Genomic DNA, 18,631 nt, shown 5'->3' on the forward strand with positions numbered 1-18,631 from the left:
TGGTCCAGCATTTATGACTTGCTTGGGACCAGACAATGACACATACGTATTCAAATCAGGAATGGCTTGAAAACATCTAACGTGGAGGGAAATGGACACTAGGTTCATTCATCCGTAGGGGAGAGATACAGCTACTTTTCTTTAGCTCTGCTACAAGGGCTACAATTCAATCACCACGGACAGACTAAAGAGGAGAATAACCAGCCATGAGCGAATCAATCGCAAAATTTGTAATACTTTTTCACTCTGATTTGGACGATGGACGTTTTCTGTTACCATTCATTCAGTGAGCTGTATGTGAGCCCAGAAGTCTTAGCGTCGGTGCTGCCCACGAAGCTACAGCACATAGACCAGCTGGCCGTATTTCCATCCAGGACGAAGCAGAGCTCAGGTTTCAAAAGCCATAGCAAGCAGGTATACTCACCTCTGGGGCAATATAGTCAGGCGTGCCGCAGAAGGTGGCTGTGGTGACCCCATTACAGATCCCCTCCTTGCACATTCCAAAGTCGGCCAGTTTACAGTGGCCTTCGTGGTCCAGTAGCACGTTGTCCAGTTTCAAGTCTCTGAAAGAAACAAAACGCGGCATGTGACAGGGAGCCAGGCTGCAGTTGGCCACACGGGCTTCCAGAACATACTCAGATTCCTCGGGACAAACTTCTTCAAGTGTATACCACCTCTCAGAACTCACCTCAGGGACTCTAGAAGACGAGTCCAAATGAATGGGTTAACCATGTAGAAGAAAGAAGACCACCTTTCTAGACGTTTTTCTAGACTTTACAGGTACTTTGTACCCATAAAAAATCCACCTGCCAACACCCCCTCTTGCAACATTAGTATTCATTTCTGCCCATCAAAGTCCCCTCCAGTGAGCATTGCACAGAACAAGCAGCAGCTGTGTGCCAGGGACTGTGCCAGGCACTCAGAGTCTGGATGATCAGGGCCAGGTGTGATGTGCACGTGTAATTCCCATACTCTGGAGGGAAAGTCAGAAAGGCTCAGAGATTGCAGCCAGATTACACAATATGGTGAATTCACTGCCAGCTTGGGCTACAGAGTGAGAGAATATATGTCTCAAGGAAAAAAAAAAAGAAGTTCACAACGAGCTCACAATGTAACAGGATCACAGATATGTGACAGACCTTCAGCTCCATGCAGACAGGAATCTGGTTAGCTTGGCTCACCAGTATGCCTAGTGCTGGGTCCTTAGTAAATATCTGTTAAACATACCAGAGGGAGGAGGAGGGGAGAAGGAAAGGAGAGAGAGGGAAAGAAGAGGAGGAAGAAGAGGGGGAGGGGAAGAGGAGGGACACACACACACACACACAGACACACACACACACACACAGACACACATACACACACACATACAATCAACTGCTCTATAATATCAGGGACACAGCAGTAGCAGAAACTCGAGTGAGAAAAACAAGGCAGAAAATGAATTCCTCCCAACAGGAGGAGAGAGGGAATGCTTCATAACTGAGCCAGAGTCCAGCTGGCTAAGAGGAGTCTGGGAGAAGGCTGGGGTGGAGGGGAATTAACAGGTGCCCCAAGGCAGGCGAGGAGGTGCAAGTGGACTCAGAAGGCCGTACACTGGAGTGGAGCCAGCACGGGAGCACAGAGCCATGATGAAAGACACCACAGGGCTGGAGAGAAAAGCCAGGCCTCTGAAGCTATGACAGCCAGCCCGGTGCCAGCCACACAAGGGAAGGAATCAGCCAGGGCCAGTTGCAATGTCTTGGAGAGGCTGACACTGTGACCTGGTGGTGGTGGTGATGGAGCAGTCAGTCGGGCAGGGGTGTGTGGAGGAAGGGTGGAGTAAGCAGAGGATTTGGGAAGTGCAGTCAGTAGCTGCTGCAGCTGAGGTGACCTGGGGAAACAACAGGAAGACACCTCGCAGGTTCTGTCTTAGAGCCAGAGGGTCCAGGAGAAGGAGACGGGAGTGAGAACAGAGCCTGTGAGAATACGCTGCGGGCCACAGAAGGCCTAGATACTGGCGATCTCTGACAAAGGCTCTTTCTACCCCTCTCCAAACCTCTTAGAGAAAGCTTGAGTGTAGGCAGGCACATGCACCTCATCTACAGGTTGACAACGATTATCAGCTGGCCGAAGACAATAGTGTCCTAACACAACTTCTCCTGGTAGAGACTCTAGCATGCAGCTGCCAATCACTAGCCACAGCCTGGGCACTGTCACCAACAAAGGCGGCAACTAGTGCAGGCTCCACCCAGGCATAGCAGGGAGCACGTGGGAGATGTCTATGCTTTGAGTTTTAAAGGGATGCTGTGCTCAGAGGCAAACCGCGGGCCTATCAGTGGGAAGAAGGCAGCATATTAAGTAGAGACGCTGGGTGACCTGGGGAGTCCCCACAGCTAGAGAGAGGTGGCTAGCTGCCAGCTAGTGCAACTTCTGTAGTTCTGGGACACTTGGCTGGGAGCCAAGGTGTCCTGTCCCATCTCCTCCCCTCCCGCCACTTTAGTGTCTTCAGTATATGGAGCCGACAATTCTCTAGAGACTCACGGTCATAGCAGGCTGGTCAGGGTACTCATGGGTCTGTTTCCCTGCCCTTGGTCTGAGAATAAAAGGCCACTGGGCTGTGAAGACCGAGGAAAACGGCTGGGTTTTGTCCAGCTCAGATCATGTTACGGCTGAGGAGGGAGGGGAAGACAGAATTAGCACGGCCAGCTGTGGTACCCTGTGAACTGGCACAACCGAGCTGGTAGGTCTTACGACCGTAGTGACTAGAAAATGCCCAGGAATGAAAATAAAGCCTCATTTCCCAAGAATGCTTTGTGGATAACACAGTAGAACTTTCTTGGCATAGGCCTTCCATCTGCTCCTGGGCTCTTGACAGCTATCTCCAGGGTCAGGGACATAAAACCTAGGTGAGCTGAGTTCCTTGTGCCCACCTTAGCCAGGCAAGCATCCTCCATCTGTAAGCCGTCACCTACCCTGTTTCCACACAGAAATCTCCTTCCACAGAAGCCACTGTGTTCAGTAGGCTGTGATTCTGAGTGCCATATTCTCTCTTCCCACAATCCCTGAGATGTGGCAGGAACACTGTGGGGTACGGGGAGTGAGGATGGATGTAATTTTGTCACACGAGGAGGCCACAGCCTCTCCCAGCTGGCCATAGCGGCTTCTGACCCAGGAGGTCCCTTTAATACCTGTCACCTGGCTTCTGTGGAATCAGTGATGGAAATTCTGGGGAGGCATCTGCTGGCTGACAGAGATCTGAGAGGATGTAGGGCACAGGAGTCGGCAAGACTGCAGGGACTGGACCTGCAAGGTTGGCCTTATCCATATAATTCCCCAGCCCTGCAGTGCAGGCCTGTGTGGGCCTGAACTCAGAACACTCTCACTCACATTTCCAAACAAGGTTACTGGGTTTCTGAACTTTCCTGACGCCGTTATGCCTGCCGAAGCCGCGGAAAGGATCTTGGGCAAGAGTGGCAAGTGCCGACAGAGACCCACAGAGGCCTTCATGGAGATGCCGATTGCTCAAGAGGGCTCATGACTAACAGCCCAGGTGGGAGGCTTCGCTGCTCATGACTCAGCAGCTGCCATGGGTAGCAGGATTGTTCAAGGAGAGAAAAGTGCTCTGTCATCAGTTTGTCAGCCCTCTATGGCAATCTCCCCTGCATAGCAAAGTCTTGGGACAGCTCTTGGGTGACACACCTGAGCAGCACAGGGGATGTGACTCATTCTGGTCATGAGACACCTGAGGCCACAAAGGCAGGTTGCACAGCTTGTACCTGATTTTTCAGTCTAATTTTAGGCATCCTCAGAACTGTGTGAGTCCTGAGGAAAATGCTGTGGCTGGTTTTCTGTATTAGGTGCTATCTAATAATGCAAAAATCCCATAGAGGGATTCCAAGACGATTTAATGAATAGAGTAATATAAAGTCAGGTTATCAGCTCTGCCCTGAGCTTAAATACCTCACATCTCCACTACGAAGTCTGTCTTGTTACCCTAAGACAGACATACTAATGTCAGCTCTGCCTTTAGAAGAGTTAGTTCAGACTTGCATGGTAGCACCCCTGCACTGGCTTCTAGAAGGTTCTGTTGTGCACCCTCCTGTTTCTTAGCAAGACCCAAGCCTTACTCCTTCCCCAGGTTGACTTCAGCCTTGGCAGCTGGTGCCCAAGAGGGCAATGGATAGATTTCAGGTGGCTGGGTCCGGCTCCCCTGAACAACTCAGAGCCTAAACTTATTTGTAGGGGAAGGAAAGGCATTCCACAAAACTCCCTGTGACCCTTATTCTGAAGTGAGTGAGCTGCATGGCCGTGTGTCGCACACCTTGAGACAAAGTCCAGAGAGAAAATAAGAAACCTGAGACGGAACTTCAAATTCCTTTTCTGAATGAAACTGGAGAAAGGCAATTGATCTGGTAGGAGAACCTTGGGGCCAGGAGGGCTGAGCAGAAACTTTGTGCCTCGGCTGGCTTGCAGCCAGAAGGAAGACGTCAACATTAAGAAGGTGGTCAAACAAATCCAGGGCCACTGAGCCATAGCCAGCCATGGCCAGCTTCCACAATGGGGTCAACCATACTTTTACTGGAGCGAGTGAACCAAATTGGGGGAAAAAAAAAACAGACAAAACTACTGTATAGTTTCTAAGTTGAACTTGCAAAATGCAGAGGTCAGTTTTTGGCTTCGGAGCTTCCTCAGCTTCGTATGCCAAAATATAACACAAGAGCCAAACTTAACACAGCTACATGATGAAGATTACAAGTTCATACAGGGCAGAGAGGCTGAGATCCTAAGATGCCAAGCACAATGCCAGCTCACCAGTCATTAGCTCACTGAACACTGGTATTTAATAGCTAAGGCTTTTGTCTGGCATGCAAAGGCAGGGAGGCAGAGTTATTTTATCCCCTCAGCTTGCCTGAGAGGTGCATTGTTCTTTCTGGGTAAGCAGGGTTACTTAAAATGCCCACAGTAGTTTCAGAGAGAATTCCCAAGTGGTTGGGGACAAAGAAGATTCAGAATTCGGGCTTATTTTGTTTCCACCCCTAGCTATCCCCAGAGAAATAAAACAGAATGGTGCTGAGTCCTGCTTACTTCAATAGACTCAGTTACCCCTCCAAAGGAAATAAAGGAAGTGAGCTGGGCACAGGCTCCTGAATAAGAACGAATCTAGGAGGCTATTCACAGTCACTGTGGACTCACTATTTGCAATGTGTTTCTTCTATTTATTGATGAAATTGTCAAATAGAGACAGAAGTATACAGCTCTAGTCTCGCCATTTGCCAACAGCAGCCCTTGGTGACAAGCCCTATCTTGTCCCATCTGTACATCTCCTCACCCCCTTGCTGACCCATCTCTTCTCATATTATTTTGAAGCACATCCAATACATGACTGAACTCATCTGTACTCTATTACTTGAATCCAAAAGACGATTCTTTAATGAAATAAAACACTGAGGCCAGTTCTCTTAAAATAGTTAATGGTGGGTTGTCCATCAGTGTTTTGGTTTTTTTTTGTTGTTGTTGTTGCTCATTTGATGTGTGTGTGTGTGTGTGTGTGTGTGTGTGTGTGAGAGAGAGAGAGAGAGAGAGAGAGAGAGAGAGAGAGAGAGAGGTGGGGGAGGGAGAGAGAGCGTGGAGTGGGGTGGGGGGGAGATATCTTGGGCCTGAAAAAATGTTTTTGTGGACAATCAGAATAACAGTGTTGGCAGTAACAACAAAAATTAAATGCTAAGTGTTTTATACATGTTAAATCATTTTATACAAGAACAACAACAAAAATTTTGAAGGAGGCTTTTACCCCACCATCCTCTAGCTAGCCAGGGGCAAGCATAGGATTGGAACTCAAGACCACTCCCTTCTATGTAGTGGGGCCGAAGCTTTTGCTTTTTGATATTAAGGACCGTCTGAGAGAATCGAGCAATACCCTGAGATAATAAAAGGGCTGCTTTGTCCACACCAGCGTGAAATGTGCCATTAACATTCTTCAGACACACTTCTGCCTTTGGCTTGTGCACTGGGAAAGAGCTCAATCCAAGCTGGAGGGTACATGGCAATACTTCCTTACTGTTCAACATTCAGAGGACAGTCTGGTGCCCTCTTCTTGGGAGGAAAGGCTGGCATGCAGATGTTAACAGCTGGCGTTTGCCAAGAGCATGAATCTGGACTATTATCTTAATTTCAAAACAAATCTAGTTAGGGTGGGCTGAGTTTTGAGCATCTGGCTTCATATTTGAAAAAAAAAACTTAAAGGAAAATTATCGTGGTAACTTGGCGAGCACAATTTTAAACGTCTCTGAAACAGCAAAAGAGCAAAACCCAGTTTCATCTTGCATTAGACAGGAGTGCCTATAATGTGTCATCCAAATATTGGGTGTTCACCCCTTCACCCACTCAGCAAATCTCTGAGCATTGCCCAGTAGCCAAGTAATGTGCAAGGACCTCTGAATACAAGAACGAGCAAAGAGCTCTATCGTCCTCACATCCGGTGAGAGAGGCAGACAATCAGAGAGCCAACAGCTAAGATCCTAATTATGAATCGTGATGAGTGAGCCGAAGAGAAAACACAGGAGTGTGAAGGAGGCAGAGGGCACGAGCTGAGCTGTGAAGGCTATTAACCAAGTGAGGAGAGAAAGGCAGGGAGGGAAGGGCAGACCTCCAGGACACGGTGGATGGCTTCCTACAATCAAACAATAAAGACCAGTGTCGCTGGAGTCCTGGAAGGGGACTGGGCGTGAAGGAGCCAAGAGATCCCAGGAGCCAGATGAGCGAGAGTCCAGAGAGGATGTCAACCTTTACCCAAGAGAGAAGAGAAACTACACAAAGCCTGGCATGGGGCAGGTGGAATGGGATTGGTGAAATTAAAATCTCAAGTTTGGATTACAGTCTTAAACGTGGGTTGGAGGGGATGAGAGTAAACCTAAAGAGACCACAGTAAGAGAGGGGCTGGGGTGTCAGAAGGAAAGAACAGTAATGATGGTGTGGACTGAGGTAGGAGGTACGGAGAGCTGAGTAAACTTCAAACATTCGTGTGCATAGAAGGGAAATGAGTCTTTGCACTGGAGATACAAGAGTTGAATGCAGAGAGATGGCAGCAGGTTCTGACTTACAGAATTTGGAAAAAAAACATTTTTAAAAAAATATCTCAAAGCAGAAATGTTTAATGGCATCCTAGCAGACATGGCTAACAGCTGGAGGAAAGCATTTGCCACGATCTCCAAGCAGATGAATTCACCCAAGAGAGGAATCAAGTAAGAGGATCTGGAGCACTAAGGAAAGCATCCTGAGTGGAGATGTCCACTGTTTACACTGAGATCACTAATGCTAGTGAGAGATCATGGCTGGCCCGAGGAGGGTCGCTGTGGATTCAGGAGCGTGGGGGTCCAACGCTCTGCCTCTACGTGGGCCGTCTGCAGTCCTGTGAAGATGCCACCAGACACGGTGGCCCACGTCCATTATCCTCATTGGGGACACTGTGGCGTGAAGAATGCCTAGGATTTGAGGCCAGCCTCAAAAAAACAATAGCAAGAAGTAAAAGTAAAACCAAAAACAAAATGAAGAAGAAGGAGGAGGAGGAGGAGCAGGAGGAGGAGGAAGAGGAGAAGAAGAGGAAGGAGAAACCCAAATAACAAAAAGATTTACAAATCTTTTCACAGCCACCTAGTAGGTCTCCATCTGGGCTTTCCACCTCCCTGAGTGGTTTTGCTACTCACAGAGATCATGCACCAGCATCACATTTTATTTTACAAAGATGTTTGTTACTTCATCGTGTATAATAACTATACCTAGAAATATGCCAGCTCATTGTGTATTATTAGTGGAATGGCTAAATAATAATATTTTTATTACATAAATTTGTGAAAATTACCAAAGTTTTTTTACAAGACTAAAAATATAGAGAAATGCTTGTAGCAGAATTTCTATGTCTTCTGAAGAATTTTTTTATGACTATAGAATATTTCTATTCCTGAAAAAAAATCATGGGGGAAAGATGATGGCTTCATATTCCTGAGGTCTTTTCCATCCCAAGCTTCATTAATGTGGTGTCATGAAGTGACCTGTTTCTCTCGTCTGTCTGAGAGGGATTTACACAAGCCTTGGGTCGCCTCATTCTCCAAGATAGCTTCACATAATTTGTTCTACAGAGAAACCAGAGTGGAGCTCATTTCTTCTCTGCATACATGTCTACTGTTCAAATTTTATTTTGTTTTATTTTTGCTCCTTGAAACTGTGGTGCTAAGGACATTACTTACAACACTTGCAGGGTATTCAAGACAATATTCTCAGATAGAAATGATATGCCAAAGTACAAAAGCATAAATGTATTATTTAATGGCTGTTTGTAATCTTTCTTGCTAATCCACATGTTACTCATTTTAAAACTTGAGTTATTTATCTTTCGGATTATTTTAGGACGGTCTTTACATATTATGGATAGCAACACTCTGGCTATATCAGAGTTAAATACTACTGTCTCATTGTCTTTAAGTCTTGTGTATGATAACTTTCATATTTCTATGCAGATCTATGAGCACCTCATTCATAGCTTTCGGGTTGTGTAAAAAAATATTTACAGCCTGATGCAAGTGTAAGAACAGGATATAAAATTACACTTTCAACAATCTCTTAATTACGTTGTTGTGGTTGTAGGCGTGAAAGGAAGGAAGAAAGGATGTGGCAGGAAAGGGGCAGTGAGAGAGAAAGGTTAAAGACCTGCTTCCTACACGCTCAAGGATGGTTGTTCTCCCTTATTCTACGTTTCTTACGGGCTCTTCCTGTATTACACAGCTGCAGCACATCCGGGCCTTCATCATCTTCTCACTTCTGGGCTATTTAGGACCACAATTTCTAAGACCACTGGCAGGGATGTCAAAGGTCTCTTTGGGAAAAGACTGCGAAGGAATGTTTAAGAAAATTGTCACTTCCTTAGAGGACTTTCAGCTTTGTGGTTCTTGGACCTCAGAACCTCTTGCCATAGATGCATTCTCTTACCACTGGCATTGCCTGGTGCCCACAGTATACACGGTCGTCACGGGGATTGGTTATATTTTCAATAACCCCACAACGTGTTCCTGCAGCCTGAACACAATAAAGTGTGAGGATTGGGGCCCCCGCAGGATCGACAGTCCTATCCACGACAGCCCATGCTCGCGCTGGTGGTTTTAGGCTCCACTATGGGAACACCCCCTTGAGAGTGAGAACCTGAGACAAGAGACCATGCACCACTATGAAAACAAAGCTCTTTCTTCAGCGAATGATGTCAGACATTGAAATCCACCCCCGGGTTCCCTTCTCTTGCCTCTTCCAACCTCCTTCTAACAGCTACATGGGATGGGAAATTATGAAAGCGACTTCTGTGTGAGTTGCGTCATGACAACCCTCCTTTAAACAGGGCTAGGCGCTCAGAAACTAATTCCTACAGACCGAGTGCTGGTCTCCAGCCAGGCCTGAGAGTCTGACATGGCTGATAGGCAGGCAGTGTGTCACCACCTTCACCGCTGTGTACACAGGGAGCCAGCTTAAACTTCATCGAAGGATGGAGCCATTTCCCGAACCTTGTCTCACAGTAGGAAAAAAAAATCATAAAAAACAAATACAAGAGCGTGTGAGCTTTAGGAACATCTACTGCCACAGATTTTCTTAGGATAGACAATAAATGAGCCATCAGGCTGAGAGTTGAGACTTATAAAATGCTTTTAACATTCCAAACCCTCCACCCCCAGGTCCCCAGGGCTGAAATTCCCTGGCTGAAGCAACACAAATTTATATAGCAGCTCTTTACAGTAGTTATATTCTGTCTTTGCCAGGAAAACCTCCTTCTTGACTCTCCTTGCCAAGATGCCTCTTACATGACACCTGGCAGTGTTTAGTTGGCAGACACGCTTGGTAGAAGCAGACTGGCAGGTCAGGGGGCTCTGGCAGACTCTGCAAGGTGACTGACCATGGGTGGCAAGGGGTCCCCTGGCTGCTGGGCCTCTAACAACACAGATGGGTAGGACTAATGTGGCACTTGGGGTTGCTAGCCCAGGGATCAAGGGGCCCACAAACTCCACTTCCTCGGGTTCTCCTAGTATGGAAAGCCAAGTGCAGCGGATTCACAAAAAAACACGATTATGTGGCACTACTTCCTGGCCACAGAAATTCAACAAAGAAAAAAATTCTTATAGTGAATTTCCCAAAAGACAGTGGCACAAACAGAATAAAAGACGGGTCTGGAAGGATTCTGAGAGCCTAAGGAGAAGGCAGTGTGAACAGCCATCCACCTGTCTGGCTGCTTGCAGGGCAAGTGCATGAAGACAGCAGAAATAAATATTTCCACTGAGGTAGAATCAGAACCAGGTTCCCCTAGCAGATAAAAAAAATCTCCTAATTGCAATCAGAGCCGTTAGAATAGGGATCAAGGGAAGATTATATAGGGCACATCCAGGCTCACACTGGAAACACGGTATCCATGCCGAGAAAAGGATCCACAGAGTGAACTCTATGGCTGGGCATTGGAGGTACAGCTGCTTGGGAGGCTGATACAGGAGGATCATAAGTTCAAGGCTTGTCAGGACTACAGAATGAGTTCAAGGCCAGCCTAGGCAACTTAGCGAGACCCTGTCTCTAAGCAAAAAGTAGGAGGTGGGCCAGAGGGTGCATCTCAGCGGCAGAGGACTTACCTAGCAAATACAGCTCACACTGGCACCTCCTGACTCCACCTCCCCCAGAACTGTATTCCAAGCACATGCCAACAACACATCTGGCTATTTCTGTGGGGGTTGGGGGAATGGAAGAACTCAGACTCACATGCCTGCACGGCAAATCCTTTATCAACTGAACTTTCTCAGGTCTAACAAACACTACAAATGTTGGAGAGCACAGCAGTTCTGTAGGTAAATGCTAGCGTTATCAGCATTATTACTGTTGTAATCAAATGGACAGACACTGCAGCTTTCCTGATGACCGGAACGAGCTGCATAATTGGGCTGCTGATAAAAGATTGTGAATAGACACATAGGGTGTACAACATGAGATCTACAGCTAATGAAAATGTAGTGGCCTGGGTGGAATGCTGTTCAAGGACTAGATATTAACTGCTCTAGTTAAAAAAAAAAAAAGCTAAGCTTCCTGTTATTGTGTGTTAATGTGCTTGATTGCAAGTATTTCATGGTCTATAAGCAACTTAGAACATCCTATTGTTAAGTATCCAATACACACAATTAAACGTATTTAAAAATATCTAAGTGAAGGGTGAGGTGTTATCTTGGTCTGTCTCCTCATGGCTCGTTCTTTCTGACAGACACACGGGCTTGTCTTATAAGAGAGTGAAGACACTGTCGGCACCGATGCTGGTCCTCTGAAGAAGTTCAGTTGATGGGAGATAGCCTTGTACTTTCTAGACAGTGTAAGAACCTCTCGCTGGCTGAGAGAAAGCAAGTAGAGAAAGTACAGCCATTTGCTGCCTAGTCGTGTGGCCTTATATGGTGTGAAAAGGGATGTACGTCCTACAGGAGGAGAGGAGAGTGTACAGGGCCAAGCTTCTGGAGGGCATACACTGGCTAGACATAACCCCTTGGCAGCATTAACATGAGCTTACGTAATACAGGAAAGGACGGGAGGCTTCCTTCCACCCTAGACCACACTTAGGCTGCTTCAACAGGTCTCTTCTGGTTACCAAGTATTAAGCCTGAGCCATCTCAACAAAAGTCTAAATACCCAAGAGGAAATCTGTAGCTCAGGACCATTCCCAGGTCCTGGGAATTAAACACCTCCCAGTTAAGTTAGAGATTATAGTCAGTATTCCTTTGTCCTCTGTGTTTTGCCTAAAAATAAAAAGTCTTGCTTACTCTAAGTGGATTAGAGACTCCAAGGTCACCTTGGAGTGTCTATTTTTCTCAGGTCATCTCCAGAGTAAGAACAGACTTTCTCTGCCTTCCCGCATCGCCGCCCCCCCCCCCCTCACACCGGCCCATTTAAGACACTGCCTAATGGTGGTGGTCTCCCAAATGCCCCCCTCAAGAACTTCCATCTGGGAAAGTTTACTAATATCTCTGAGTCACTCTGTTCCCAGCACTTGGTTTTGCAAAGAGCCCTGTTTTCCCAAAAGAGCCAAGTTAGCTGTTTTTCCTTTAAATGTCTGAGTTTTTATATGCGGGAATACTACCCAACGAATGTGTCCAGTTCTGTCAACGCAACTACCAATGCAGTAAATGCCTACGTTTGTGTTGTTACGATCTCCCAAACCTTACAAGCACAGAGAGATCAGGGATGAGGGGTCGTTTTACTTTTCAGCTGACATCTTAGTTTTTAGTTCCGAGCTCATTGCTTGCCTCTATGTGGGCAAAGGGGGCTTTGGAGAAAGGGTTACCGTCCCTCTTGCCTGCTGGCTGAGATAATCTTTACATAGTAACAACAGCTGTGTGAGTCTCCTCAGCACCTCAGTTTCTTTATTAAAATACCAAGGTTTCAAGGCTGTAATCAAAATAGCCACTAACCCAGGATGCCATCAAGTCACCTACACTGAGACACTACTGGTCCACATGCATGCTACTTAGGAAGGTGACATCTTCTCACAATGTAAGGCTCAAAAGGACATCAACAGAGGGATTGTTATTCTCGGGCAGTTTCATGCGTGTATGTGATGAATTTTAGTTGTTTTCACCCAATTACTGATTTTAGTGCCTGACACAATGGGCTTCACCATGCTTTCGTACTTCAATCTGTGGCCTGGCTCTTGCTCATATTGCTTCCACTGTCTTCTCCCTCCCCACTTCCCCCCTTCCTCCTCACTGAAACAGCCCCCCCTCCTGCTTTTATATCATACATACTTATGTCATACATATGGTCAAGCCTAGATTCCACATGTGAGAGAGAAATGTGACATTTCGCCTTTCTCCTACCCATTACCTTCTTTTGTTCCCTACTTCCCTCCAGATGTTTCTCTCGCTCACCAATAATCCCTCTTCCACTTTCATGTAGTAATAGTTATGAGGGGAGACATGATATATATTTTTCTGACTCGGGCTTATTTAGTTTAACATGTTCATTATCAGTTTCACCTGTTTTCCTGTAAAGGACACCATTACATTCTCCATCACAGTGGGATAGAGTTCTGGTGTATGGATGTCCCATATTTTCTTTAAGTGTTCCTCTAGCCATGACTACTCAGGCTGGCTCCTTTCCTGGGCTGTGTGAATCTCTTACTGACACAGCTTCCTCCAGATGTTTACCAGGACAGGTACAGCTGGATCACATGGTGGTTCTATTTTTAGTTTAGTGAAACCTCTCCACACTGATTTCCATGGTAGCTATACCAGTTTATTTTCCTGCCAGGAGTGGTTCGTTCATCTTACCCCACATTCTCACCAGCATCTGCTGTCATTTATTTTCTTAATGATGGCTGTTCTGACTGTGGTATTGATGAAACCAGCTCAGTGTATTTCTCTGATGACCAAAACGTTAAGGTTTTTTTTTTCAAGTAATATTCTCCCATTCTCGTCCCCTCTTCTCTCCTCTTTCCCTCCCCTCCCCCCTCCCCCACTCCCTTCCTCGGGGTCTGATGTGACCCAGTGTAGCCTCAAACTCATGATATGTAGCTGAGAATGGCACTGAAGCATCTAGTTTTATGCAGTGCTGGGACTGAGCCCAAGGCTCCTTGCATACTAGGTAAGCACTCTATCAACTGCACTCCATCTCGCTCAACTCACGAGCCCTTTGATGGACTGAATGATTTGAAGGTCTGGGGTGCTTCATCTCTTAGTTCCTAAACTCTAGACATTCATCTTTCGTCGGGTTACAGGCAAGGATAATCTTCCATGTTGTAAGATGTTTCCTTACTCTGCTGACAAAGTTCCGTTCTGTGCAACGGTTTTTAGCTTCACAAAATCTCATTTGTCAACTCTTGCAATTATCTCTCAAGCTGGTAGAGGTGGGGATACGTTTGGCATTCCCTGGGGAGCAGGGGCCAAGGTGATGACGCTATATCTGGATAAGGATCAAATCCTGTTCCACACAGACAGGACAGGGGACGACCTTCACGGCTGCAAGTTGTGAGGTTTGGGGGGAAGTGAGCAGAGATTCTGTAGGAAGAATGAAGTGACTGTAACTTAAAATCCTGTGTTAACAGGAGTATCAAAGAGGTGCTGACTCTACAGTCTGAGGAACAGACCATCCAGACGTGGATTGTTCATTTTATACAGAGGGGCTATAAGGGGATTCGTGTACTCTTCACACAATGCATGCGTACATCCCCAGGCACAGTTCCTCCACGGCACCTCAGAATTCCCATCTTTAGCTCACTGTAGCCCCAGCTTCTCAGCTTAGCTCCTCCTGCAGATCCAAGTTTTTGTTTTCTTATAAACTCAAACCTATCTCCCTTAGGAAGACTTCTGAATGAACCCTGCTCAAAGGCATCACTCTTAATGCAGAGGAAACTGGTGCTCGGGAACTGCCCGCCCCATCCCACTCCTCTCTCTGTGCAGCCTGGAACTGCTCACTAAGTGCTCACCTTGTCTGTCTGCACAGACAGCCAGCGCCTCTCTATGCTCTGCGTCTGCAGGAGTCTCCCATGTTCCTGCCACACTCAGTAGGTGCTTGGTCAAGGCCAGCTGGCTTGCCCTGGGCGGGGATCTCTAAGTAGCAGATCCCTGGCTCATCCATCTGAGACCAAGGACCTCTTCAGCTGAATGAGGAAGGCTCAGGACTGTTGACTCAGGGCATTCTTGGCTCTGTATGAATGCTTTGTTTTTTAAAAAAGGAAAAAAATTTGTTTTGTTTTTGTTTCCAGTGCATTAAGGAGACAAAGTCCCAGTGTCAGCGTATTTCAGAATCGGTTAAACCCCATCAGCCAGCCGCAATACCTTTGTCCACATGAGCACTGAGACAGAATTGTGAAGCATTAAGAAAGGAATTAAAGTCTCCGTTCTGGCTGGTGTGGTGCCCAGACTGCACTTAGCTCATCCTGAACTGCTGGACGTCAGCTAGTTACCACCAGGTGACCTGTTCTTTAGGGAGAATAAGCTGCTGAGGACAAGGAGGGGGGTACCACTGACTTCTGTTGCTATGCCAACACCACAGGGTCCGGAGAACTTTATTTCTGCTCTGTAGAAGTAATAGTCTCCCAAATTCAAGCACACACTTTCCAGGGAGTGTATCTCAGGACCCTTGCTGTGTTTGTACACCACGATATAATCCCATCAAGATTGCCCCCAACACCCACTCCTCATTGTCTGTCATCTGTGCCTGATGCTTTAGGACATAAACCCAGCAGCAGATACCAGCTGGATGGGCTACCTCCTCTGTCATATGCTACCCAGTCTTTGCTGTGTAGACAACTCAAGTGCTTCCAAACCTGTTAATATTTCTATCTGTGTGTTTTCACATCACAGGATGCTTGTGTTTCTTTACCAGGGAAAGCCAACAAGGGCACGGGGTCTGAGGAAGGGGCAGGCAGAGGGCAGCAACTCCAAAATTCCATCTCAGGCTGTTCTTATGAGATGGTTTGACCTCCCCAATGAGACTGCCTCTCTCTCCTTATTTCTGTCTTTTTCACTAGGGGCTCCCTCTGGGGCCTAACAACATTTTACGTATGTGGGCACCAATTGATAGCTGGTCATCTGAACTGCAACTCTTCTCTCTAGCCACCTGAAATGGTTTAAGCTAAGACCCCAGGTGAGGCTGGATTAGGGAGGGTGTGGGAACTGGGTGGACTCCAGTCCTGTTGGGGCCCTGTATGTATTGTCAAGCTGCCATGGCTTTCTGGGGTCCCCTCCTTTGATGGTGGCCTAAGACTGGGACAGCACCCCAGGAATCTCTTAGGCCTTTGAACACACTCTCAAGCCTGCTCCACTCCAGACATCAATACTTGACGACAAGTGTCTACAGACAACTCAGTATCAAGAGAGACCAGAAAATATTATTTGCACTATTTGGTGACTGTCCATTTAAGTTTGGCTTAGAGGTGAGAATAACCTTGGTTCTTTTTAAAAGAAGGGTATTAACATTCTGTCCGACTGTCTAAACAGGACTGATGTGCACGTAACTGGTTCTTGCTCGGTGCAGTGATCTCCTGAAGTGGCTTCTATCACTGAGACCCTGACCATGAGCAGAGGGCAGAGAGAAGCCAGCTAGGCTGTAGTGGGTGGCACCAGTAGGCAAGCTGGAGGGTGTGGGTTAAGTGTAGTGTAACGTCTCTCAATAGCCAAGGGACAGAACACTTGTCCTGAGCCAGAAATCAGAGTACCTGGCCATAGCTATGGGCCTGTTTCCTCACCTATAAAGTGAGAGAAGGTCTCCCCTTCCCGCTCTCACATCCAGCCAATCATTGAGAACTGAGTTATCCTCAGTTACCTGTAGAAACAGATACCCTCTCTCCACTGAACTGCCATGCCTCCGTTTAGCCTCACCATGTCTCATCTGCCTCACCCCTTTTCTATGCTCTGCCAGCTGTTTTTCTGGATACACTCCTGACCTTTTGACTATAAACAGCTCAGAAGGCTTTGGAGTTCACAGTCCCTTATCACCAGCCATGGCTGTCCCTCTGGCCTTGTCTTTATCCCCAAGGCTCTTTGGTCTCCTCTCAGTGACCTTGAAGCACATCATACACAGCCTCCCATGTGCCTTTTGTCCTATCACATGTTGTCCTTGCTGGAGAACTAATGCTACTCAAAGCGTGACCCAGGGATTGTCTGCAAACTGCTTCTGGCCAGGCAGTGAGAAGGGGAGAGTGGGGGGAGTGGGGAGAGAGAGCATGTGGGGACTTTTGTCAGTGATTGTATAGCTATTTAATCTAATAAGATTTGGGCTTCTATTTTAAGATATGTCATTATTTTAAAAGTGTGTGTGTGCATGTGCATGCGTGTGCATGTAGATATGTGCACATGAGGGCAGGTGCCCACAGAAACCGGATGAGTCAGCTCCTCCTGGAGCCTAGAGTTACAGGCAATTGTGAGCCTCCTGACAGGGGCGTTGGGAAGCAAACTAAGGTCCCCTGGAAGAGCAGAGTGTGCTCTTAACTGCCGAGCCATCTCTCCAGCCCTTAGCTCCTGTCTTACGCATTATTTTGAGGTTTCATTTTCTTAACAATGTACTTTTATTATATATTATAAAAGAGTACTAATGCTAAGTGGATTGCAGAAAAAAGCAAAACCCACAGCTTCTACTAGAGATAGGTGGAAGGGCTCTGGCTTAGCTTCCTTCCTGTTTCTCTTCTGGGATGACAACTTCTGTCTTCACACGTGTGTCTTTGTGTCTGAAGTCTCTGGCACCCGTTTGTCATACAAGCCTTCGAGCACTAATGTTTTTGCTGCATTTCTTGTACCCTTCTCGGGCCTACTGTCTTCTCCCCAAATAGGGTGCTAGTCTGAGCAAACTGAACAGGTGTTAATTTCCTTTACTCCAGAATTGGTTGAGTTCCCTTTCCATGCCCCTTACGTGTGAAGCCCATACGGCCGGTGTAACTTCCTATAATACCTCATTAGTGTTCTGTGCACAGTGGGTGCTGAAGGAAGAAATGGTCAGAGCGTTCCCTGCATCTGCTGGTGAATCCTTTCTGGACCATCCCAGCCTCACTCTTCTCTCTCTGGCTCTCAGTCTGGCTCTCCAGCTAATGGAAGAAACATTGAGCTTGTACATACAACCAGCAGTGAGTAATGTGTGTGCCCAGCGATTACCCATCCTTACAGCAATGTGCTATTAGAGCCAGACAAGACAAATGGCCCCTGTGGATCTTGCATAAAATTAAAAGGTCAGTTCAGGAAGAAAAGGAATAATGAGAGTCCTGGGGTCCTTCATCAAGTTGAAAGGCTCATTTGATGAGATTTGCTAAGGCATTTCATGGAAAACTCCAAAGAGATGGAATAGAACATTGAAACCCGTTTTTGAAGTGCAGAAAATCCTTTAAGCCCAAAACCAAAGTACATGATTCCCACCATACGGAATTAATTTCTTGTTCAAAGGTAATAAACTAATTCCCCTGGAAATCGGCTAGTTTCCTGAGTTTTCCAGAAAAGGCCCTTTGGAAAGAGAGCTCCAGGACTTTGGCTTTGGCCTCCTCTCCTTATTTGTGCATTAGAATTCTTTCTCTAAAAAGAGGCCACGAGGGTCTGGGGAGATGGCTTAGTTACCAAGGGCCCCATCCATAAGCATGAAGACCTGAGCCTGGATCCTTAGCACCCCCAGTCTTAAAAAGCCAGGCAAATGTCTGTAACCCTAGTGCTGGCGGGCAGGGGCAGAGATACGTGGCTCCCTGGTGCTCGCTGGCCATGCAGCCACGCAGAATCTTCGAGCTCTGGCTGCAGAGACAGACCTTATCTCAAAGATATAAAATAAGGCAAAGAGCTAGCAGGGTTGTTCAATGGATAAAAGCACTCAAGCCTAATGGTAGGAGTTCAATCCCGGGGGCCCACATAAGGGAGGAAGGAGAGAGCCCGCTCCACAAACGTGTCCTCTGACCTCCACACATACCCCATGGCAGGCATGCCTACACATGCACCCATCGTGTTCACAAATAATGATAGTTTTAATTAAAATGATAACGTAGATAGTGATCTACAAAGCTATACACCACCTCCATCAACTTCTGGCCTACACATACACACACACACACATACACATGCACATACACACACACATATACACACACACATACACACACACACATACACACACACACACACACATA

At 46.8% G+C, this 18,631-nt stretch overlaps 1 protein-coding gene across 1 annotated transcript in view; it reads right to left on the minus strand.

The window, feature by feature from the left end:
* PRKCH (protein kinase C eta) overlaps positions 1–18,631 on the minus strand; it is a 212,722-nt gene that overhangs the window by 21,224 nt on the left and 172,867 nt on the right. Inside the window, exon 11 of the mRNA XM_084793213.1 lies at positions 425–563. Within this exon, the coding sequence (XP_084649339.1) occupies positions 425–563 (139 nt within the window). The remainder of the gene's footprint in view (positions 1–424; positions 564–18,631) is intronic.

Source organism: Acomys minous (assembly GCF_964271855.1).
Source record: "Acomys minous genome assembly, chromosome: 8".
In the NCBI taxonomy this organism is placed as follows: Eukaryota; Metazoa; Chordata; class Mammalia; order Rodentia; family Muridae; genus Acomys; species Acomys minous.